This window comes from Oncorhynchus masou, chromosome 13, assembly GCF_036934945.1.
Source record: "Oncorhynchus masou masou isolate Uvic2021 chromosome 13, UVic_Omas_1.1, whole genome shotgun sequence".
Classification (NCBI taxonomy): Eukaryota; Metazoa; Chordata; class Actinopteri; order Salmoniformes; family Salmonidae; genus Oncorhynchus; species Oncorhynchus masou.
This window is the reverse complement of record NC_088224.1, coordinates 45,575,372-45,599,603: the sequence shown is the minus strand read 5'-3', so window position 1 is coordinate 45,599,603 and position 24,232 is coordinate 45,575,372. Positions and strand designations below refer to the sequence as shown.

Genomic DNA, 24,232 nt, shown 5'->3' with positions numbered 1-24,232 from the left:
GTCACCAAAAGCACTCACAAACTTCTACAGAGGCACAATCGAGAGCATCCTGGCGGGCTGTATCACCGCCTGGTACGGCAACTGCTCCGCCCTCAACCGTAAGGCTCTCCAGAGGGTAGTGAGGTCTGCACAACGCATCATCGGGGGCAAACTACCTGCCCTCCAGGACACCTACACAACCCGATGTTACAGGAAGGCCATAAAGATCATCAAGGACATCTACCACCCGAGCCACTGCCTGTTCACCGCGCTATCATCCAGAAGGCGAGGTCAGTACAGGTGCATCAAAGCTGGGACCGAGAGACTGAAAAACAGCTTCTATCTCAAGGCCATCAGACTGTTAAACAGCCACCACTAACATTGAGTGGCTGCTGCCTACACACTGACACTGACTCAACTCCAGCCACTTTAATAATGGGAATTGATGGGAAATGTTGTAAATATATCACTAGCCACTTTAAACAATGCTACCTTATATAATGTTACTTACCCTACATTATTCATCTCATATGTATACCTATATACTGTACTCTATATCATCGACTGCATCCTTATGTAATACATGTATCACTAGCCTCTTTAACTATGCCACTTTGTTTACATACTCATCTCACATGTATATACTGTACTCGATACCATCTACTGTATCTTGCCTATGCTGCTCTGTACCATCACTCACTCATATATCCTTATGTACATATTCTTTATCCCCTTACACTGTGTATAAGACAGTAGATTAGGAATTGTTAGTTAGATTACTTGTTGGTTATTACTGCATTATCGGAACTAGAAGCACAAGCATTTCGCTTAACTCGCATTAACATCTGCTAACCATGTGTATGTGACAAATAAAATTTGATTTGATTTTTGATTTGATGATCTTTTTGGCCTTCCTCCGCTCTGGAGAGCCATGCAGTTGTGGGCGGTGCAGTTTCTGTACCAGGTGGTGATACAGCCCGACAGAGTGCTCTCAATATTGTGCATCTGAAAACGTTTGTGAGGGTTTTAGGTGCCAAGCAAAATTTCTTCCGCCTCCTGAGATTGAAGAGGCGCTATTGCACCTTATTCACCACACTGTCTGTGTGGGTGGACCATTTCAGATTGTCAGTGATGTGTACACCGATGAACTTGAAGTTTTCCTCCTGCTCTACTGCAGCTATCAGAACAAGTATAAACACAAATATTAACATCTTTATGATACCTCATGTAGGGATTTCGAAGACATGAAAACTAGTTTGAACTCCTGGAAAGAGATTGGGGAGGTAATGGGGATAAATGTGGTAAAGAGGTTAATGGAATGCACACCGTGGGGGATAGAAGGACGCTGGATTGGCGCACATTCAACAAATCTGATCTAACAAAGTGGATATTTATCCAATATGTCATGGCTGATGTATTGTAACAGGTCCACAATGTGGTTACTAAAATCCGATTTTGATATATTTGGCTGTTTTCGCTGCATAACATTTAGAAATTGTCCCTTTTCAGGTTTTGAAAAAGAGACAGCTAAATACTAACTCATGTTCATATGAGATGGTAGCATAGCATAGCAAAAATCACCGAAGCTGGAGACTCATATCTATAGCCCATCCAACTACCTCATCCCCATACTGTTATTTATTGTATTTATTTTGCTCCTTTGCACCCCAGTATCTCTACTTGCACATTCATCTTCTGCACATCTATCACTCCAGTGTTTAATTGCTATATTGTAATTATTTCGCCACTATGGCCTATTTATTGCCTTACCTCCTTTATCCTACCTCATTTGCACACACTGTATATAGACTTTTTCTATTTTATTATTGACTGTATGTTTGTTTATTCCATGTTGCACTGCTTTGCTTTATCTTGGCCAGGTCGCAGTTGTAAATGAGAACTTGTTCTCAACTAGCCTACCTGGTTAAATAAAGGTGAAATAAAATCAAATAAATATATATATTAAAATAGCTAGCATACAGAAACCGGTGGTGGTAGTCAAAGTAGTTTTTAACTGTAACTAATGCATTTGATCATGACATGAACACATATTGGGGTTGACATCCATACAAGCATTATACTCTGACTTTTACCTCAACATAGTGTGAAATACACATATAAACAATATTCTAAATGCAGGCTAATTTTGCTGGGGAGCAATGGGGAGACTCGTGATGGAGATGCAGATGGGAAAATGGTGCAGGCTTTTTACTTCATTCCATCTTGGCAGGGCTCCTATGTCAAGCATTGGGTAATGGACTTGAGCACCTCAGAAGAGGTTGCTTGGTCAGTTGCTTGTGCAAGTGAGCTGGATGGCTATAGCGATTAGCCCTGAATCACTACGAGTGGTGCGGTGTAGACCAATTTATTAGATGCGTGTGACAGCTCCCTGAAGCGCAAGAAGTATGAATGCTCTGACTTCTGTGGAGGCCGCATCACAGTAAATGCTGTATGGCCACTGCAGATATCGGATTGACCATGCAGAGCCTTTTAGCCAGGGTGGAGCGGAGGCATGTTGCTTGTGCAACGGGAAACATTTTAATAGGGAGATGGGCCTCTCATTTTCCGCTGGTCTGTGGTTCTGTGTAGTTATGCACTGAGCATACAAAACGTTAACAACACCTGCGCTTTCCATGACAGACTGACCAGGTGAAAGCTATGATCTCTTAGCAAAGTCACTTGTTAAATTCACTTTAGTCTGTGTAGATGAAGGGGAGGAGACAGGTAAATACATTATTTTTAAGCCTTGAGACAATTGAGACATGGATTGTGTTTGTGTGCCATTCAGAGCGTGAATGGGCAAGACAAAATATTGAAATGCCTTTGAACGGGGTATGGTAGTAGGTGACAGGCGCACTGGTTTGTATCATGAACTGTAACACTGCTGTGTTTTTCACACTCAACAGTTTCCCATGTGTATCAAGAATGGTACACCACCCAGAGGACATCCAGCCAATTTGACACAACTTTGGGAAGCTTTGGAGTCAACATGGGACAGCATCCCCATGGAACGCTTTCGACACCTTGTGGAGTCCATGCAACTTAATATTAGTAAGGTGTTCCTAATGTTTGGTATACTAAGTGCATTTGTAAGTTTATTGCAGGGAATTTGATATGACCTAATGAGTTATCATTGAGTAGCAGCCAGCCAGGGACATGAGTCCCACTCCTTAATATAACACTTTCTGCTTGATGGGGGCATTGTTTACCTGGTGGCATTCGATTATCTAGTAACCAGAGTCACAGATTATCTGTTATATTGGCCAGACACTCAAGTGGCCGCTGTAATAATGAAGATACATGTAATCAAAAATGGAAGGCAGTCGGGAGGAGGCAAGATCAGGTTGGACCATTCTAGCCAATGGGAGGTCAGATACGGGTGTTAACAGGCACAACTCCGATATAAAGTGTTTTTTTTTCTCAAGGGAGTGTACGGTATTTATAATCAGGGTTATATGGACAAAATCGGACCTCTGAAATTAAAATGGATGGCCCTCCCTTCAGCAAAATATATTTGACCTGAACCCTCCCTGAAAACTTTTTTAAAAAGTGACTCTCCCCTATACACAAAATAATAATAAAAATAATAAAAAAGTGGATAGCAGAGAACATGTCTACATGTCTACGTTTACTATCACTTCTTGGACAGACTAGAGCCTTAGATATGCAGGAATAGAAACTGTTCTTCATCTTGTGAGCATTACACGGCAACACGGTATGGCAACGCCGTAATTTTACTAGCACACATGGCTGCGGGCCAGAAGCTTGTGAGTGCACAGACCACCTGGACCAAAGTATGTGAGCGGAGTTTGGAGCAGAGTGAGGAGCTGAGCTTGGCCAATTTGACTGAATCATGGAGCGAGATTCCCAAAGGCTGGAGCTTCGGCCTTCTCGCCCGCTCCAATTTTAGTCCTGTTCGTCTCACTTTAGGAACTCAGGGCATTCCCTCCCCAGCATGCATTTGTAGTCTACTTGTGTGCTACTAATAGCTCCATGCTTTAGCAACTGTCATAGAGTTTGCTAAATATTTTCATAAAGAAACTGATAAAACACACAGGTGCTAAATCAAGGTGACTTACAAAGATGAGGATCAACAGCAAGAGAGGGAGTGCAGTGATGTCGTGTCCACTGTTATGTGTAAGGTTTGGATGCCACCTGCTGGTATGGTACTAAACTGTTAGGTTATAGACCGGATGGCATTGTTCTTACACGCAGGAAATGGCAGTTGTTACACACTGGCGACATAAAAAATCCACAACTAAAGAATCAATGTGAAATCTGAAAATACACTTATCCCAAAAAGTATGATGGTGTACTTACTACGTGCACATGCTAAAAGTAAGGAACGAGGTGGGTAGATGACTAAATGTGTCATCGCAGCAAAGTGTTTATAAACAACAAATCAGATCTCTTAAACGTTTCGTTCATTTTTGTTATATTATCTTTAAAATAGTCCATAATTGATTTTGGCCAAATAGGCCTGCCATATTCCCATGTTCAAGGAGCTTTCCGTTTTGATTGGGTTATTTTGCCAGAAAACCTTTAGGCCTACCTATAGAAAAATAAAAAAAACTACTTTGCATTACTGCCCAGCCTGGCAAGAGTGGCCAAATGCATGTTTAGCATCCCCAGTGGCTCTGCAAGTGTGGAGAGGATATTCTCCACTGCTGGCCTGCTCTTCAGGCCATCTCCAGCTAGCACATTGCATCTGGCCCGATTCCAGCTGAGAGTCGGGGCACTCGGCTGAGAGTCAGACTCAGCTGACATCATGTGGCCCGAGTCTGGGTCGCCTTCGGAGGTATTACTTATGGAAGGGTTTAGGGGAAGGGGATGTCCTTGTCTCATCGCGCTGTAACGACTCCTGTGGCGGGCCAGACACGCTGACACGGTCACCAGGTGTATTGTATTTCCTCCGACACAAAATGTTTTTTTGTGGATGGGTATAATTTGTATGTATAAAATGTATAATAGTAATATTTTAAAATACTAAATAGGGTAATTTTGTATACATTTATTTAAATTTGCATTGGGCCACTTCTGGGGGGATTCTGGTAAGATGCCGGCAAAGTCGGCTGAATTCTGGTAGACTGAAACGGCCCGATGTATTTAGGCCGATTCTGGACAGTTAATCATTTTTATTATCTCGTGCTCGCAAATGCTTCAATGTATTTCTTTGTAGGCTCTAGCCTTGAAATAATATAAATAATATAGCCTAAATAATTCATTTTCGTTCTTTGTTAGGCTCCCTGTCTGGTTCCTGACCTAGTTAGAGTGTTTATATGCTGTTTAATATGACATGTAGTCTGAAATTATGTTCGCTTCTTACATTAACCATTTCATGTTTATTCAAATACTTTTCATTCAAATCCATATGGTTTCGTTTCAATACTTTAAAACCAATTGGCAGGTCCAGGTAGTCACAAAAATAGATGGATGTTGATTCAATTGTGATTTTAATGAATGTAGCGAATTTGGAGCAGGAGTATTGTTCCTGTGAGCTTGGAGTGTTTTTTTTTTATCAGAGTGGTAGTAAAAACATGGAGCACTGGAGCTAAGCACAGCTCCGTGAGTGATGAGAGGGATTTCCAGCCGCTCACATACTCTGCCGTGGACAAGAGCAGTGGAGGAAAGATCTCCTATATAATAAAGGCATTGCATGAAACTATCATCATCTTTTTAGCTTTTTATGAAAATGTCATGCAATTCTACGTAATTCTACATATTAGCGGAATCTCTTTTTAATACATTACCAAAATTAAAGGCTAACAATGGATGGATAAATAGATATGCCTATGTGTTCATCTTAACATATTTCTCCAATGCCAAATCAGTGTGTCTTGTTTGCATCTAAACTGTCCCTGATTGCAAATAATTAAAGACCTCATTAGGAATCTGATCATGGTACTTTCATAAATTAGGCCAACCTTTCCACCCCAGACAGAGTAGGCCAACCAACACAGAAAAATGTCAGCTTTAACTGCTGGCTACTCTTCTTCAATGGCTTACCCCAATGGGGGTAGGTCACAAGTGTTTCACTAAAAGCTGTGTCACACCCTGATCAGTTTCACCTGTCGTTGTTATTGTCTCCACCCCCTCCAGGTGTCACTTGTTATCCCTGGTGTATTTATCGCTGTTTCCTGTCTCTCGGTGCCAGTTCGTCTTGTTTGTTCCAAGTCAACCAGCGTGTTTTTCCCCATGCTCCTGCCTTTTTTCTATTTTCTTTTACTAGTCCTCCTGGTTTTGACCCTTACCTGTTTTCTGGACTCTGTGCCTGCCTGACCATTCTGCATCTAGGTCTCACCTTGTGCCCTTATAAGCTGTCTGGGTTTAAACATCTTCTATTGTACAGAAATTGAATAGCTTAATCAATTGATTTCTGCCCAAGCAAAGTCAGCCTTGGAATATCAAAGAAATTAAACAATGATATCCCCATATCCATCCGAGTCACGTCTTTCCTGGGTATTTTACACTGTGTTTCTAGCATAAAGCATTGCTGACCAAAGCATTGTTATAGATCAATTGATATAATCAGATCCATTTTATTTTTTTCAAAATCTTCTAAGCTAACAAGGGGTAGGCATCTGCTTTTTGTAATTTTCTTTAATAAAAGGAAGGCCTATGGTATACCCCCTCAATTCGAGTTATATTTAACAGCCCTTCACTGACACGGAGGTAGGCTATTTAAAGATTGCATGGTGGGTGGAGGAATTTACCAACAAATCTATGGATACAGCACCCTATAGCCTAATTTCGTCTGTCTAACAGGTAGGCCTACCTCTTATTTCTTAAGTAGGAAGAAATAGGCTACAACACAAAGCCCTCTTGTTGTTAGTAAAGTCTAATTAAAAAGAAGACTGTTCAAATTTTATTAGGCAAGTCAGTTAAGAACAAATTCTTATTTTCAATGACGGCATAGGAACAGTGGGTTAACTGCCTGTTCAGGGGCAGAACGACAGATTTTGTACCTTGTCAGCTCGGGGGATTTGAACTTGCAACCTTTTGGTTACTAGTCCAATGCTCTAACCACTAGGCTACCCTGCTGAATTAGCCTACTCGAATTTGCACACTTTCAGTAGCCTACTATGAGCTGTCCATATCCGATTGATTGTGCGTGGCTGCTCCATCAAGTTTCAGCACCACAATGTAAGTTACTCGAATCTGGCTTATTGTTAAGTTAAACTCTGTTAAATACATCATGGGCAAGAAACATTGTTTTTAATCAATTCAATTATAGTAGTAGCAAGCTATCAAAGTTGACCTCTGGTCCTCCTTATCATCTTTACGCTCTCCTTCTCAAACTTAACCTTTTTTGAACCAGGCCTAATCAAAAATTGTTGCCAAGAAAGCTTTGACTCTCCTCCTGAACTGCCACCATACCCCTACACAGCACAGGCATTGATTAAGCCGCACACAAACACGTTTTTGATCAGGAAGAGCAGAGCAGGAAGGAGCCCAGGGTTGGAATATCCATTGAGCGTGTAATGCAGCCTAGTTTTATTTACATCACTCCAGCAGCTATCTTAGAAATATAACTTTGCTCTGTGCTTCTCCGAGCATGCACTTCATAGCTTATAGGCTATGGATCATTTGATTGAGACCACACTAAATAGCCTATAGGCGCCATTGATATTGGGCGCCCAGTGGAGAATCAGATGGGCTGCATTGGGAACAAATCTATATACAGTTGAAGTAGAAAGTTTACATACACCTTAACCAAATACATTTAAACTCAGTTTTTCACAATTCCTGACATTTAATTCTAGTACAAATTCCCTGTCTTAGGTCAGTTAGGATCACCACTTTATTTTAAGAATGTGAAATGTCAGAATAATAGCAGAGAGAATGATTTATTTCAGATTTTTCTTTCTTTCATCACATTCCCAGTGGGTCAGAAGTTAACATACACTCAATTAGTATTTGGTAGCTGTCACGATCGTTTAGAGATGGATTAGACCAAGGTGCAGAGTGGTAAGCGTACATGATTTTATTAGATGAACGCAAAACAAAAATAACAAACTACAACCAGCTGTGAAGCTACATGCAGTGCAGAAAGTAACTCCACACAAACAAGATCCCACAACTAAAGGTGGAAAAAAGGCTGCTTAAGTGTGATCCCCAATCAGAGACAACGATAGACAGCTGCCTCTGACTGGGAACCATACCCGGCAAACAAAGAAATAGAAAAACTAGAATGCCCACCCAAATCATGACAGTAGCATTGCCTTTACATTGTTTTACTTGGGTCAAACGTTTCAGGTAGCCTTCCACAAGCTTCCCACAATAAGTTGAGTGAATTTTGGCCCATTCCTCCTGACAGAGCTGGTGTAACTGAGTCAGGTTTGTAGGCCTCCTTGCTCGCACACGCTTTTTCAGTTCTGCCCACATATTTTTTACAGGATTGAGGTCAGGGCTTTGTGATGGCCACTCCAATACCTTGACTTTGTTGTCCTTAAGCCATTTTGTCACAACTTTGGAAGTATGTTTGAGTTCATTGTCCATTTGGAAGACCCATTTGCGATCAAGCTTTAACTTCCTGACTGATGTCTTGAGATGTTGCTTCAACATATCCACATAATTTTCCTTCCTTCATGATGCCATCTATTTTGTGAAGTGCACCAATCCCTCCTGCAGCAAAGCACCCCCACAACATGATGCTACCACCCTCGTGCTTCACGGTTGGGATGGTGTTCTTCGGCTTGCAAGCCTCCCCCTTTTTCCTCCAAACATAACAATGGTAATTACGGCCAAACAGTTATAATTTTGTTTCATCAGACCAGAGGTAATTTCTCCAAAAAGTACCATCTTTGTCCCCATGTGCAGTCGTAAACCGTAGTCTGGCTTTTTTATGACGTTTTTGGAGCAGTGGCTTCTTCCTTGTCGAGCGGCCTTTCGGGTTATGTCAATATAGGACTCGGTTTACTGTGGATATAGATACTTTTGTACCTGTTTCCTCCAGCATTTTCACAAGGTCCTTTGCTGTTGTTCTGGGATTGATTTGCACTTTTCTCACCAAAGTACATTAATCTCTAGGAGACAGAAAGCGTCTCCTTCCTGAGTGGTTTGACGGCTGCGTGGTCCCATGGTGTTTATACTTGTGTACTATTGTTGTACAGATGAACGTGGTACCTTCAGACATTTGGAAATTGCTCTCAAGGATGAACCAGACTTGTGGAGGTCTACAATTTTTTTCTGAGGTCTTGGCTGATTTCTTTTGATTTCCCCATGATGTCAAGCAAAGAGACACTGAGTTTGAAGGCAAGCCTTGAAATACATCCACAGGTACACATCCAATTGACTCAAATTATGTCAATTAGCCTATCAGAAGCTTCTAAAGCTATGACATAATTTTCTGGAATTTTCCAAGCTGTTTAAAGGCCCAGTCAATGTATTTATTGTATGTACACTTCTGAACCACTGGAATTGTGACACAGTTAAAAGTGAAATAATCTGTCTGTCCAACAATTGTTGGAAAAATGACTTGTGTCATGCACAAAGTAGATGTCCTAACCGACTTGCCAAAACTGGTTGAAAAACAAGTTTTAATGATTCCAACCTAGTGTATGTAAACGTCCGACTTCAACTGTACATGCAAGGCTATTCCACCAAATTATGTAGGGTGGCAGCAGGTCAAGAAATGCTAGCAAAGACATCATAGGCAATGTCCCAAAAAATATTTAAAAAATCATACATTACTTTATATCTTTCAACACTTTGTGTTTCATAAATTTCCTTCGATTCGCAAGAGGCTGAATGCATCCAGAAAGTATTCAGACCCCTTGACTTTTTCCACATTTTGATACGTTACAGTCTTATTCTAAAATGGATTAAATAAAAAAAATGTCCTCATCCATCTACACACCATAACTGCAAATGTATAAAAAGAATATACCTTATTTACTTAACTATTCAGACACTTTGCTATGAGACTTGAAATTGAGCTCAGGTGCATCCTGTTTCCATTGATCATCCTTGAGATGTTTCTACAACTTGATTCTCGTCCACCTGTAGTAAATTCAATTGATTGGACATGATTTGGAAAGGCACACACCTGTCTATATAAGGCCCCACTATTGACAGTGCATGAGCAAAAACCAAGCCAGGAGGTCAAAATAAATGTTCGTAGAGCTCCGAGACAGGATTGTGTTGAGGAACAGATCTAGGGAAGAGTACCAAAAAAAATCTGCAGCATTGAAGGTCCCCAAGAGCACAGTGGCCTCCATCATTCTTAAATGGAAGAAGTTTGGAATCACCAAGACTCTTCCTAAACCTGGCCGCCCGGCTAAACTGAGCAATTGGAGAAGAAGGGTCTTGGTCGGGGAGGTGACAAAGAACCCGATGGTCACTCTGACAGAGCTACAGAGTACCTCTTTTGAGATGGGAGAACCTTACAGAAGAACAACCATCTCTGCAGCACTCCACTAATCAGTATTTTATGGTAGAGTGGCCAGACGGAAGCCACTCCTCAGTAAAAGGCACATGACAGCCCGCTTGGAGTTTGCCAAAAGGCACCTAAAGGACTCTCAGACCATGAGAAAAAAGATTGAAATCTTTGGCCTGAATGCCAAGCATCAAGTCTGAAGGAAACCTGGCACCATCCTTATGGTCATGGCAGCATCATGCTGTGTGGATGTTTTTCAGCGGCAGGGACTGGGAGACTAGTCAGGATCGAGGGAAAGATAGTCTGCTCCAGAGAGCTCAGGAACTCAGACTGAGGCAAAGGTTCACCTTCCAACAGGACAACGAGCCTAAACACACAGCCAAGACAGCTCACATTGTAAAGGCTTCGGAACAAGTCTCTGAATGTCCTTCAGTGACCCAGCCATATCCAGGACTTGCACCCGATCGAGCATCTCTGGAGAGACCTGAAAATAGCTGTGCAGCGATGCTCCCCATCCAGCCTGACAGAGCTTGAAAGGATCTGCAAAGAAAAATGGAAGAAACTACCCAAAATCAGGTGTACTAAGCTTATCGCATCATACCCAAGAATACTCGAGGTTGTAGTCACTGCCCAAGGTGCTTCAACAAAGTACTGAGTAAAGGGTCTGAATACTTATTTAAATGTGTTTTTTTTTAAAGAAAAAAATACAAAAAAAATAATGTTTTTGCTTTGCCGTTATGAGGTATTTTTGCCCTTATGGGGTATTGTGTGTAGATAGATTGATGAGAGAAAAAAAATATTGAATCCATTTTAGAATAAGGCTGTAAAGTAATAAAATGTGGAAAAAGTCAAGGGGTCTGAATACTTTTCCGAATGCACTGTATCTCACCAGTGAAAGCATCCAAGCGATCAAAAAAGCTGTCTCTGTATGTGTAGCCCATCCTGCTGGTCAAAAAGAGTATGACATTGTTGCCGCCCGTAACATTGAATGCAAGGGAAGCCAGTGAGCATTTGGCCTCCCTTGATAAAACAAATATATAAAATAATAGCCAATCAGCGTTGAGCTAATCTGAGTGAATTCAGCTGTGAATTGTCCTGGCGTACCAAATAAAAGTCAAGGGGAGGCAGTTTGGATTTGGCTTCAGACCAATCACATCACATTAGAAGCCAAACGTCATTGACAGAAAAAACTGAATAGTTGCATCCTATTGTGTCCTTGTCCTCCGGTGGCTAGCTAGCGAGCTAAAATTGTCCCTTTCCTAAATTAGCCATGGATGGAGAGAGGGTTTTGGACTTTTACTGGAATTTTACTTAATTCTCCGCACTGGCCAATGACTATAACGATGATTTTGATCCAACCATAAATTCATACATTGTGCCCCTGGCCTTAGAGGATGGAAATTCAACATTAGGCTAATGTTAAATAGCTGGCCTGTTAACTAATTGACTAGCGAGCTATCATTTTGGGTAGCCGAAGACAACAAAAACTAAAAGCGTGTATTAGAGAATCCGAGACCATTTAGACAACATGAAAGAGGATGGCATTGGCATTTTGTGGGGTGAGTCAACATGTTTTTCCACTTGCACACACACACACACACATACATACATACATACATACATACATAAAGCATCACCATGGACAGCTACATCATGTTTAGCTTATGCTGATTGAACTAAATAGTTTTTGGTATATTTTAGTTGTCACTGTATTAGACTAAGCATAGGTGATTAGATAATGTTGAAATGGTGCTGGAATAGTGGAGGCACTGCCAGTTTTTCCTTTGCGAATTTCGTTAACTCTCCGTGGTTCTAAATCAATAGTAGTTTTGTAGTCCGAAAATGTCTGAAACATTAACTTCCTTGACCATACTGTAGGTCATGTAACTGTTTGTTATATGCAATATGTTTTGTGGACTTCACCGGACTGATGTTGCTCTCCGGTTTTGTGATGAAACAAAGGTGTTGCTGAATTTGTTCTGCCACTGTGTCTTCTTATGGTCTTGGCCTTAGGCCTATATATCACGGTGTCAAGGCATATGAACTAACAGGTTATAAAGCAAACAACGCAATTATCACAACACAGGTTGTAATATGGCTTTTTTTCCCTGGCTTGGCTTCCCCAGTGATTTTACCCACTACTGCCCTATTCCCTATTTAGTGCACTACTTTTGACCAGGACCCATAAGGCTTCCCACTGGGCACACTGGTTGAATCAAAGTTGTTTCAACGTAATTTCAATGAAATGATGTTGGACCAAAATGGAATAGATGTTGAATTTACGTCTGTGCCCAGTGGGTTTAGTTAAAAGTAATGCATTATGTAGGGAATAGGGTGCTATTTTGGACACAGATTTTACAGCGTTAGATCTGTAATTGCTTGTTTGATTCTACTCCCATGTTAATATCCAGTACCTCTGTGTTTGTCCATAGTGATTCATTTGTAATAGTTTGTATGAGTGGTCCAGATGGCTTGTCTAGAGTTGGGACCTATCCCAAATGGCACCCTACTCCCTATATGGTGCACTACTATTGACCAGAGCCTATGGAGTTAGTCAAAGTGCGCTACTAGGGAATAGAGTGCTATTTGGGATGCTGCCTTGGAGTCGGGTGCCTCCAGCCTGGTCTTAAAACCACTGCATTCCATGGTGAATCAAGAGATTTGTGGCTCCATGACATCATAGCCTATGGAATGAGCTGACACAATCGTTGTGTGGAAAGTGACCTCGGTAATGAGGAGAGATTGAGTGATTGAGTGAATTTCTGGTTCCAAAATGGTACTCTATTCCCTACATAGTGCATTACTTTTGGGACCCTTAGCACACCGTCTGCTAATCTGGACAGCAAAATCACTTCCTATTGATCGAGTAAGTGCTCTCTCTCATTGGGAAGTGCATGAGAGACCATGCACTGTATTCTGGAGCTGGATTCTGGAGTCTGTTCAATCCATTCCTCAATCCATTATTTTCTAACACCATCCGTCCTCCCAAGTATGAGTGCTAATTTAGGTGTGACCGTTTGTTTTGGCTGTCCAGTTCAGAGGTGTGTGGGAAAGCAAATTGTCCTCACACAAATCAGAGGCAGTAATTTTACCCTTTGTAAATGGGTGCGGGCCGAGTCCAGGGAAGAGGGGGTGGGGAACCTTTTATTGAGCTCATACTGTAATTAGGTACAGCTGGGAAGGAAAGCTGAGGAAATAGTACCGTTCTCAATATGAAATGGTTTTCTTATAGTCCCTCACTCACTCTTTCCCTACCACTCCCAGTTTTTCCCCTTGTTCTTGCCAAATGTCTTTCAGACACAGTGGTGTTCATAAAATATGGATTCTCTTTGGGAGTTTTAAAATTCTAAATGGATAAATGGTGAGGGATGAGGAAAGAGAGCACATAGAGGACAAGGAGGATTGAGAGGAAAGGGTGTGGAGGAGAGAAGGAGAGGTGGCAAGTTGCCGAGAGGGACGAAAAACAAGGGAGGGATGCATACAAAGATCATAGGCAGGGGGAAAGGAGAAGTAGGAAGGGGGTGGTATGGAGAGAGAAAGCCAGAACAGCGGTGAGGGACAAGGTCTTGGTTTAAATCCGTTTCACAAAGCTAATAAAATCAGGTTTTGGAAATACATGGTCAATTTTAACAACACAGTTTGAGGATGGTTTACAGTTGCTTCGGTAAGACATTTTGAAGATAAATACAGATAGGGTTTTCATGCGGTATACTGAGAATAAATACAGCTTTAGTTGTGGAGGAACAATGATAACATCACAAAGCCATTACATGCTATTACGAGAACATTATACATGAAAATAAACTGGCACAAGGCTTTCACAACAATCAAACTCTGTCTGACAAGACACATACAACTGACGTCTTGTTAACCACAATCTGAATGACTGGAAGATTAAATAAGCAAAAGGAGCAGGTAGAAATATGGGAATGTTTGACAGTCTTAAGTCTTTCATTCTCGTTGATATACTCTGGTGCACACAACATCCCCAGCGCTCATTGTCTGAAAGAAAATTACAACAAAATTAATACAAAACTCAGATATATCAAACACATACTTTCCCCCCAAACACAGTTAAAGGATCACTGTTTGTAGGCAATAAAAATGTATGCTTTACCAAAATGAGTTCACCATCATTGGTCACTTCACGGGTCCAGGCGGTCTTAGGGCCCTCCCCTTTCTGCAAGGTCTGCTCACAGCTGATCTTGCTATCTGTCTCCCAGCGAGGGGTACTCTAGAGGACATAAGAAGAAGGCCATGCAAGGATTTAATAAGTGACACTGCATGTTGTAGTGAAGTGGTTAGATAAACACAGTAGATCTGTGTGTGACCCTGAGGCTTCTCATTTGGTACTAAGTACTGTTGCGGCATGTTACTGCTTCTTCAAGTCTGTTAGGCGTTATGTTTGCTGGCCTCCACAAACCATAAAGAAAATGAGAATACTAAACCATCATATAGAACAAATATCAAGTTACACACTGACTCACACTGAGTCCTAGCAAAATATGCACGTACAGTAATAACCAAAATATTTCATGCAACACATGTAGAGATGAAGAATGTGGAAATGGAGTGTTACGGTGCAAGGGCGTCCGTCCACTGTGTCCTCATTGAAGGGCTGTCCCACGGTGAAGGAGACATGGGTGGTGCGTACGCTGGTGGAGGTCTGGATGGAGAGGCTCTCTCCCTGCTGGGTGATCTCTACTGCAGGTCTGGAGGCTGCAGCCACGGCTATCTTCCTGACAAACACGTTCACACCTGGTCATAGGGATCAATAAGGTATCATGTAGATTGAGAATGGAGACCTTGGGTGTGTCCTAAATGGCACCCTATTCACTCCATAGTGCACTAGTTTTGAACAGGGCCCTATGGGGATTTTGAAAAGTTGTGCATTATATAGGGAATACGGTTCCATTTGGGATGCATCCATTGTGATGAAAAGCCATATCACAGCCATCATTCATAACCATTGATTTATGGTTAGTGGGAACGACATCAGCGGAGAGGGAGGGTTTGATCTCAGACAGAACTCTCATTCATTCAACTTCAAGGGATGATTAGCGTAGACCTGACATACAAATAACAGTATGTTACATCAGACTGACTTTCATTCCTCTCGCCTATTCAAAGTAAAATTCTTATCCTTAAATAAAAATCAGACAAACATTCTCATTGGAGCAAAATGTATCTTTGAAGAGAAATATTGCTGTTGCCCACAGAGAAACCCCTGGAGCGAGTTAGTTGAGGAGTCCCAGGGTACTGAGGGAATGTTAGTCTCACTACCGGCTGACTGAGGGGGCCCATTTTAGGGTTTAGTTCCGTTTATACTGGCTTTAATTACAATCTCATGAGGTTTTGGTTTGAAATGAGGGAAAATATAACATTCCTCCACGGGATATTTGTCTTTACATTTTAATAGATGCCATTGACTGGCCCTCTGGCCTTTCTCTGTGTGTGTGTGTGTGTGTGTTTAGGTGACTGAATGTGTAGGTGGATGGGTGCCTCAAAAAGGGGAACAAAGGACTTTTAAAACAATAAATCAAGCAAGAAAATTAATGAATGAATTCCCCATTAAAACCAAACATGTGCACAGAGAAGTAGAAACACTTGAGTGGTGTCTGTGGCCACAGACCAAGCTGGTTTAACATTTCAACCCATAGCCCAGAGTGGGATGCTTCTCGGGACGCTTTGGTCTTTTCGTGCCTTTGCTCCTTTTTGCAAAATTTCTGACACATTTTTGACATATCCTTGACAAAGGCTAGGGCTCCGTAGATTGAAAAAAGGTCAAATGCATTAATAAGTGTAACTGTGATTTGCAGAATGTATGATGATCTGAGTCTACATCACAGAATCGATATATTTACAGACATGTCTACTACAAACATATTTCTCAATCGGTTGCATTAATATATTCCAATGTTAGTTGTAATACCCAAAATGCTATGTCCATGTTCAAATAGTATGAAAATATATAGCCGCGGGAAGTAGTTTGGGGGTGGGGATGCAGAATTTGTATTTTGCCCGTGCTGATGACGTCTATATGGGTCTGCGAATACAGGACTAGGGGGGGTGTTCAAACTAAATGTATTTCAGTGTTTACCAGCATTTGTAACTTGAGTCTGATAATTATCTGTACAAAATAGTTGATAGTACTTGTGGAATATAAAAATACTTGCTTGATATCAGTGGCGGTCAGTGCCGTTTCAGACTAGGGTGGTACATTTTTTTTAATGAACATGGCCATATTTCTATTACAGCATATTGGATGACTGTCATTCATATTCTACTCACCCTGTTAAATGTAGCAGCGATAGGTTTAGGCTGCAACATGAAACTCAAATTTTCCCGATTCCCATCATGAGGTTGCTACAACCTAGCCTATGAATGAAAGTTTACAACGTAGGTGCACACAGGTCGAGAGACAAATTTGATGTGACAGACAGCGACATTCAATACCGCCTTGCACATTCTTGCCTGCATCTAGCTGATAGTGGGTGTGATCATTACTCCAACAGTTGCAAACAAAAGTTTCTATCGGGTATGTTTATCCCTGTTTTGTTCTGTTTAGTTCTGTTTAAGAAACGTTTTTCAACAGAATCAACGGGCCCGTGGCAATAAATTAGTAAAACCAAAGGCTTACCTTGACTTGGAAGAGTTCCGGGGTTGTGTTGGATAGACATAGCCAGCTAGTGTTTCAGTACTAGATTAATTCTCTGATCTTTTGATTGGGTAGACAACATGTCAGTTCATGCTGCAAGAGCTCTGATAGGTTGGAGGACGTCCTCCGAAAGTTGCCACAGTTACTGTGTAAGTCTATGGAGGACAGAAGGTAGTTGTCCTCTGGCTACACCATGGTGCTACCCTACAGAGTGCTGTTGAGGCGTGCTGTAGGAGTGCTGTAGACCTTCTTTGCAACATAATGTGTTTTAATCAATTATTTGGTGCCGTAATTTTATTTAGGACAGTTAAAAAAAATGAAATGTTTTATTTTTATGAAATTCACTGAGGAGGATGGTCCTCCCCTTCTTTCCCCTTCCTTCTCCGAGGAGCCGCCACTGCTTGATATACACTACTGTTCAAAAGTTTGGAGTCACTTAGAAATGTCCTTGTTTTTGAAAGAAGAGGCTATTTTCTCTGGGATGTGGAAAATGAAGACTTCAGACTAGGTGAATATCTGATGCTCCAGATACTCCCCTAGTCTAAAGAAGGCCAGTTTTATTGCTTCTTTATTCAGGACAACCGTTTTCAGCTATGCTAACATAATTGAAAAAGGGTTTTCTAATGATCAATTAGCCTTTTAAATTATAAACTTGGAATAGCTAACACAACGTGTCATTGGAACACAGGAGTGATGGTTGCTGATAATGGGCCTCTGTACGCCCATGTAGATATTCCATACAAAATCTGCCATTTCCAGCTACAATAGTCATTTACAACATTAACAATGTCTACACTGTATTTCTGATCAATTTGATGTTATTTTAATGGACAAAACAATGTGCCTTTCTCTCAAAAACAAGGGCATTTCTAAGTGACCCCAAACTTTTCAACGGTAGTGTATATTTTCAATTTTCTTGAAATACGTTGCAAATGAAACTTATTTCTATGTGAAAACTGAAATGGTCGATTAATTCCTTTTCAGTAGACACTCTTATCCAGAGCAATTTACAGTAGTGAGTGCATACATTTTCATACTGGTCCCCCATTGGACCCACAATCCTAGCATTGCAAGCTCCATGCTCTACCAACTGAGCCACATCATCACAAACCACTTCATGTCTCAATGTACTCAGTTACTGTTTTGTGCAGTGTTTTTCCTCATTGTGATGGAAAGTATACAGGTACAAGGCTAGATGACCTTTGTACAATACAGTAATGTACAGTACAATTCCATTAAGTGGTTTCTAAGGATGGTAAATTAATACTGCACAAAAAGTGGTTGTTTTCCATGTTATTTGGTCAAGAAAAATATTTAATCTGATGTGGATATTTTGTGTCTTTGCCCATAACTTTGCACCTTTTGATGTAAATGTTTGAGGACAGGGTTTTGTTCTTTCTGGATTCCATTAAATGATAATCGCAGAGAAAGGGACAGGGAAACAACTCTGACAATTCCAGCTATTGAATCCTGCAAGATACTGTCCTTAATTATACAACTACCTTTTTTGCCACAGCCAGATGCTGAATGTTTTTTTTATATCGGTCTGCTAATACTACTAAAAGGCCCAGTGCACTACTTTTGTGATTTTCATTTTATTTTTTAATAACACATTTCATTTTTATTTGTATTTTTAGGCCTAATTCCGATTTTTCAGGGGGTTCTGCAGCACTCTCAGCACCCCTACTTCCCGTGGCTGTGTGAAAATACTCACCCAGCGCTTTCAGGAGTTCTTCAAAGTTTTCAGAAGTCTTCATTTTCCACAACCCAGAGAAGTTTGCAACTTTACGGTCCATTTCCGGTGTAAATAGTTTGTTATAGTAGTCGATCGTTACAGAAAAAAGATATTCAACATGATTATTTTGTTCTCTGCAGACCCATAAAATAAATTGTTTGCAGTTCTTCAGATTTTTTCTGTGTTTTGTCTCTCAGATTGGGCACTGTTGCTTGGTGCTCTCTGTTTGCTCCCTCTGCCTCCTCTCTCTCTCTCATTCAGAGGTTGATTCAATCTGGTCGGCACACTCCCTTTTTTGGCTCATGTTTTGTTTGGCGTAATCGCGACGCCAAACAAGCAAGAATAGCAAGAATCCCACCATGGAACCAAAGACCATGGAACCAATGAGCACGCTCCACCCTGTTCCTTCTTCTCAAGCATTGGTGGAAGAATCTAGAATTTTGACTGTATATTAACGTAAAATAGGTACTGAAATATGTAGACGCTAGATCTATTACTATTACATTTTATAATATTGCTTTTTGTAAGCTAGGTTACATACATTTTTAGTAGGTGTAACCTTTTATATCATGCAAGTTCAATAGAGTGGGCTTTATTGCCAAACAAACTGCAAGAAGATGCCTTATTAAGAAAGTATGCTTGCACTTTGAAGTTGAATGGCGCCATCTGGGTAAATCTGGTTGTGGACCTCAAATCAAGAATTTGGGCAATTGAGTAATGAGATAAGAAAGGAATATAGTAGCTCCTATTAAAAAGGACAAGTTTGTTAAAGAGGATCCCTGTAAAGGGGTGCATAACTGGTGGCAGGGAGGTCAGATGCAGGAGAGCAGAACTAGGTAGTAGCTGGAGCAGTTTAATCCAAAACCCAACGGCATAAAAATACAACAGAATATGGGTACAAAAACCCGACGCGCACCAGTAAACATAGCGTACAAGCACTTACAACAAACAATTCGACACAAAGACATGGGGGGAACAGAGGGTTAAATACACAACAATTAATGAGGGAATTGGAAACCAGGTGTGTAGGAAAACAAGACAAACAAATGGAAAATGAAAAGTGGACCGACAATGCCTAGAAGACCGGTGACGCTGACCGCTACCTGAACAAGGAGAGGAAACGATTTCGGTGGAAGTCGTGACAATCCCATCCTAAAGAAGATTAAGATTTTGGAATGTGAAATCACATGGATTGGGTTGGGTTAGCTCCTGGGTTGGGTTAGCTTCTGTAGAAAGAGGAGAGAAGTGTAGAGGGCAATGAGATGACACCAAGATAAGAAATCCGGAGTTGGGTGATGTCAATCAATGACCCATGGTAATCATCCATATGAGGATATTTCCTATCATGGACTGTCTCTTATCAATGAGCACATTAGAAAAAATGTATATTGACAATAGATCAATAAATCAATCAAAAAATAATATTCTCAAAAATGTTTATGCAATATAGAGCCAATGCGGTACAACTCCTTCACTCCCTTTTACTGATTTAAATATAAATAATAATAAAAACATTTTTTATAAATATTTGTAAACATTACACTCACAAAAAAAATCCTAAAGACTAAAGACATTTCAAATGTCATTTTATGTCTATATACAGTGTTGTAACGATGTGTGCAAATAGTTAAAGTACAAAAGGGAAAATAAATAAAGATAAATATAGGTTGTATATACAATGGTGTTTTCTTCTCTCTCACCCCCCACCCCATCCCTATCCAAATGTCCAGAGGTAATTATGAGACGCCCATTTCTCTCTCTAAATGTCAAGAGATAATTACCAACCAATTCTGTCCCACTGGTTCCTTCTCCTCCACAGCCTCTTACAACCACTCTCCCTCTCCTCTTCTCTTCCTCTCCCTCCTGCCAAGAACATTTCAACAAGTCTGCATCAAAACTGATACCCCTGGAAACCTAACACTGTATATTCAACCAACCAATTAAACCCAAAACATGTGGCTATGTTGTTTGCAGAATATTCTAGTGGTAAATATTCTAGTAAACATCCCTCATGCCCATGTAATTTACTTCTGATTTCCCATTAGAGCAGCTCAATAACATATTATTAGAATTCAAATGAGATGTAAGCACACCCCCCCCCCCTTTTATCTCTACCTCAAGAATACTGTTGAGCCTAAAATCACATAGTGCACTACTTTTAACCACAGCCCTTTGGACACAGTCTATGAAGCTAAGAGGCCCAGCTGAGAAATTAGAGAAAGGAGGTCCTCTGGTAAAAGGGAAATGTGAGGACGTCTAGTCATTGTTGTTATGACGACTGGTATCATTTCAAACTCTTGATTGTTCATGTTTCCCCTGAATGTTGTCTCATTTTACAGGAAATAATCACTGAGGAGCAATTGAGGGAAACAGGCATTCCCAATGTATGATTGTGTGTTTGTGTCCTCATAGGGAAAATTCCATTTAATTTCAGATGACGTGATGATTGACATTCAATTCAAGAGTAAATAAATAAAAGGCAATAAAAAAACGTTTTTTCATAAACTCTAAGGATTTTCATTTGTTCATTAATTTCAGATGGCCGTAACTGATGGAATTAAAACAGAGCTGAGTGTAATGAATATTGTTACATTAATGCACTCCATATTGCCATTTTGAGTTGTGTTGGAAACACAGGTAAGAAATGTAATGGAATAAAAACAACATGATCTAGTACCACCACATTGATATGACTTTTATAAAAACAGAGCTACCTGATTTGTAGTAATTCAATATTTGTTGACATGATTATGAAATATGAATATGGTTCTGTCCAATAAAATAAAGAACATGTATGTTGAGTGCATGATAAATGGAAAGCTTCACCACAGGATAGGATGTTGATGTATTGCCATCTAGTGTTGAATGCGAATCCCACTTTGCCCTTTGAGACTGGGAGAAACGGCCGAGGCCAGGGAAGGGTGTGTCAGGGGTCCTGCCGGGGCCCTCCTCTCTGGCGCACCGAGTGCAGGCACGTCCCTATAGTGGTGACGGCTGACAGGTTGTTGCTCCACCGCAAGCTGTGCCCCTCCCCACTGTTGTCCCTCAGCAAGAAGCGCTGGGGCAAGAGAGGGACCTCACCGTCGTTCGGGTGCAGGTGGGTGGCGACGTCTGTCTGCTTTTTGCCCAGGGCCTGGGGAGGCGGCATGAACCGTCTCAGGGTCGCCCAATCCCTACGAACCTTATTGGTCTAATCCAGAATGTCATCAATCCCTAGGCCAAACATCAGCCCTGGGGTGATGGGGTAGTGGCATATGTGCTCTGGAGAGGAGCTGGCAGATGGGATTGGGCCAGCCAGAGATGGCACCGGGAGGAAACCACCTGCGCCATGGCCCGTCCATTGGTGCGGGCCACATCCCTCTGGAGTAGGGAAAGCAGGCGAGACAACTCCATCGCTTCCCGAAAGAGTTCCTCTGTGCCCTCTTGCAGCCGGGGCAACAGAGTCTGCAGGTAGGCCTGCAGCAGCATGGTCACATTGGTAAGGCGGCCAAGAGAGCAGAGGGACCCATATGTGGCTTTGAAGTCTGCATCAAAGACTCGGGGAGGGGGGGGGTCCTGGCTTCAGTCGCGGATTCTGGCCTAAAATCTCTCAGTCTGGGAGGACCATGGCAGCTGTCATGGTGTCCATGGTCCAGTCTCTGCTGGAAGCGCCCACTGGCAGAGGCCCAGCTCTGCTGCAAGGTCTTGCGGAACTCAGTAGAGATGGGGACAGATGGAGAGTCATCACTGTCCACCAGTTTGATGTCCAGTGCAGTTGCTATCCAACTGAGTAGGCTCCTCATAGCCTCTCGAGCCACTGGGGGGCGATGAAGCCCCGCTGCCAGCTTCTGATGGCCTTTCAGCCTGGTAGCCCCACTCACGGTGGTGAACAGTACCAGCATTGTCCCCCAGGAACAGCCTATCACTGGCCAACGGGGAACAGCTGTCGTCGCCATAGAAGCTATAAACCTCCTGACGCAGGGCATGTGCTCTCCGTTCAAGGCGATTCCAGCGGTCCGACTCATGCCCCCGTTCAGCACTGGCAGCAGATGGGCTCTGCCTAGGGTGGCTCCAGCCACGCTTCCTGGGAAGGGTACTAGGCCCAGTAGAGGGTCTAACAGCTCGCTGGCACACCCCTCCTGAGGGAGGGAGCTCGTCCCCAGCCTGAGCCCGAGCCTGGTCGACCCAGTTGGGCTTGGCCTCCAAATGCACCAGGTGTAGGCGTTCTGAGAACACCACAAAAAAAAACAGGCATCATGTAAGGTGCTCCAACGCCCTGGCAGGCTTTTCTGATGGCGGCTGACCACCTCCAACATAGAAGTGGCGTAAGTCAGAATCAATGATTTTTGAAAGCGGGCAACATATACACAGCCACAGCAAAGTTTGATACTAGCCTACATGAGATTTCATAACGTTTAAAACCATGACCAGAGAAAGACTGTCAAAGAATACAGCAAAGAGATGCTGTTTTTTTGTTTGAGTGACGTCTAATTTTTACTTAGCACTGTCAAGACTGTTTTTATTCAACACTATTACAAAACATAAAACACGCTTCTCTCTACTTCTACTTGCGCTGCAGCTGCAATGAATGAGTAGCCAAGTGTATCAATAGCCCTGCGTTTTTAAAATTATTAGCAGGTCGTCGTGTCTATTTTAATATCAAAGAGTATTTCACTTTCTCTAGTCATAGATACAAATTCATGTAGTTCATGAGGCAGATGTGGTGCGACTCAAGTTTCGCCATCAGGTGGAAGACTATGACCCTCTCTCTGGTCAGTCTCACCAGAGGAAATGAAGGAGAAAGCAGGGACGGTGAGAGGCGCACCCTCTGCTATTCCCTCTCTCCGCTGAGAATAATGCTGTGTTGAAAATCACTGGGAACTCGCGATTCTCCAACTTCCGAGCGTACAAGACAACTGGGAACTCTGAAAAAAAAACTAGATCCGACTGGGGAAAATCGTTTTGAGCGGTCACCCAACTCAGAAAACCTGACAACTTTCTAGAACTGCAACTTTCTGACTTGAAGTTCACTGACGTCATGATTTGACCTTATTTTTTCACAGTACCCTGTTGTCTTGAAAGCACAATGACCATCAGATGCAGGTACACTATATATACAAAAGTATGTGGACACCCCTTAGTGGATTAGGCTATTTACACACTGACAGGTGTATAAAATAGCGCACACAGCCATGCAATCTACGTAGACAAACAGTAGCAGTAGAATGACCCGTACTGAAGAGCTCAGTGACTTTCAATGTGCCACCTTTCCAAGTGCTGTTATTGTGAAGTGGAAACGTCTAGGAGCAACAAGGGCTCAGCCGCGAAGTGGTAGGCCACACAAGCTCACAGGACGGGCCCGCCGAGTGCTGAAGCACGTAGCGTGTAAAAATAGTCTGTCCTCAGTTGCAACACTTACTACGAGTTCCAAACTGCTTCTGGAAGCAACGTCAAAGGGTACAGGAACAATAATTGACATCTTGAAGCAAGTGGGGACACCAGA

At 41.9% G+C, this 24,232-nt stretch overlaps 1 protein-coding gene across 2 annotated transcripts; it reads right to left on the bottom strand.

Moving 5' to 3' along the window:
- Nucleotides 1-13,483: 13,483 nt before the first annotated feature.
- On the bottom strand, nucleotides 13,484-19,139 carry LOC135551451 (cellular retinoic acid-binding protein 2-like). 2 transcript variants are annotated; one of them, XM_064982665.1, is made up of 4 exons: nucleotides 18,730-19,139; nucleotides 14,937-15,115; nucleotides 14,475-14,591; nucleotides 13,484-14,359 (listed from the first exon to the last, which is right to left on the bottom strand). In XM_064982665.1, exons 1-4 carry the CDS (start codon nucleotides 18,809-18,811, stop codon nucleotides 14,309-14,311), a joined length of 429 nt encoding a protein of 142 aa, XP_064838737.1. In that variant the 5' UTR covers nucleotides 18,812-19,139; the 3' UTR covers nucleotides 13,484-14,308. The 2 variants fall into 2 exon arrangements, with proteins under 2 accessions (XP_064838737.1, XP_064838738.1); XM_064982666.1 differs by lacking the exon at nucleotides 18,730-19,139 and adding an exon at nucleotides 16,998-17,055.
- Nucleotides 19,140-24,232: the final 5,093 nt, after the last annotated feature.

Coding starts and splice junctions, on each gene's coding strand:
- LOC135551451 (XM_064982665.1), bottom strand. CDS start 18,811: ATGGACCGTAAAGTTGCAAACTTCTCTGGGTTGTGGAAAATGAAGACT. Junction 14,592..14,936: donor TGGACGGACGCCCTTGCACC/GTAACACTCCAT, acceptor TATGTCCTCTAG/AGTACCCCTCGCTGGGAGAC. Junction 14,360..14,474: donor ATGATGGTGAACTCATTTTG/GTAAAGCATACA, acceptor ATTTTCTTTCAG/ACAATGAGCGCTGGGGATGT.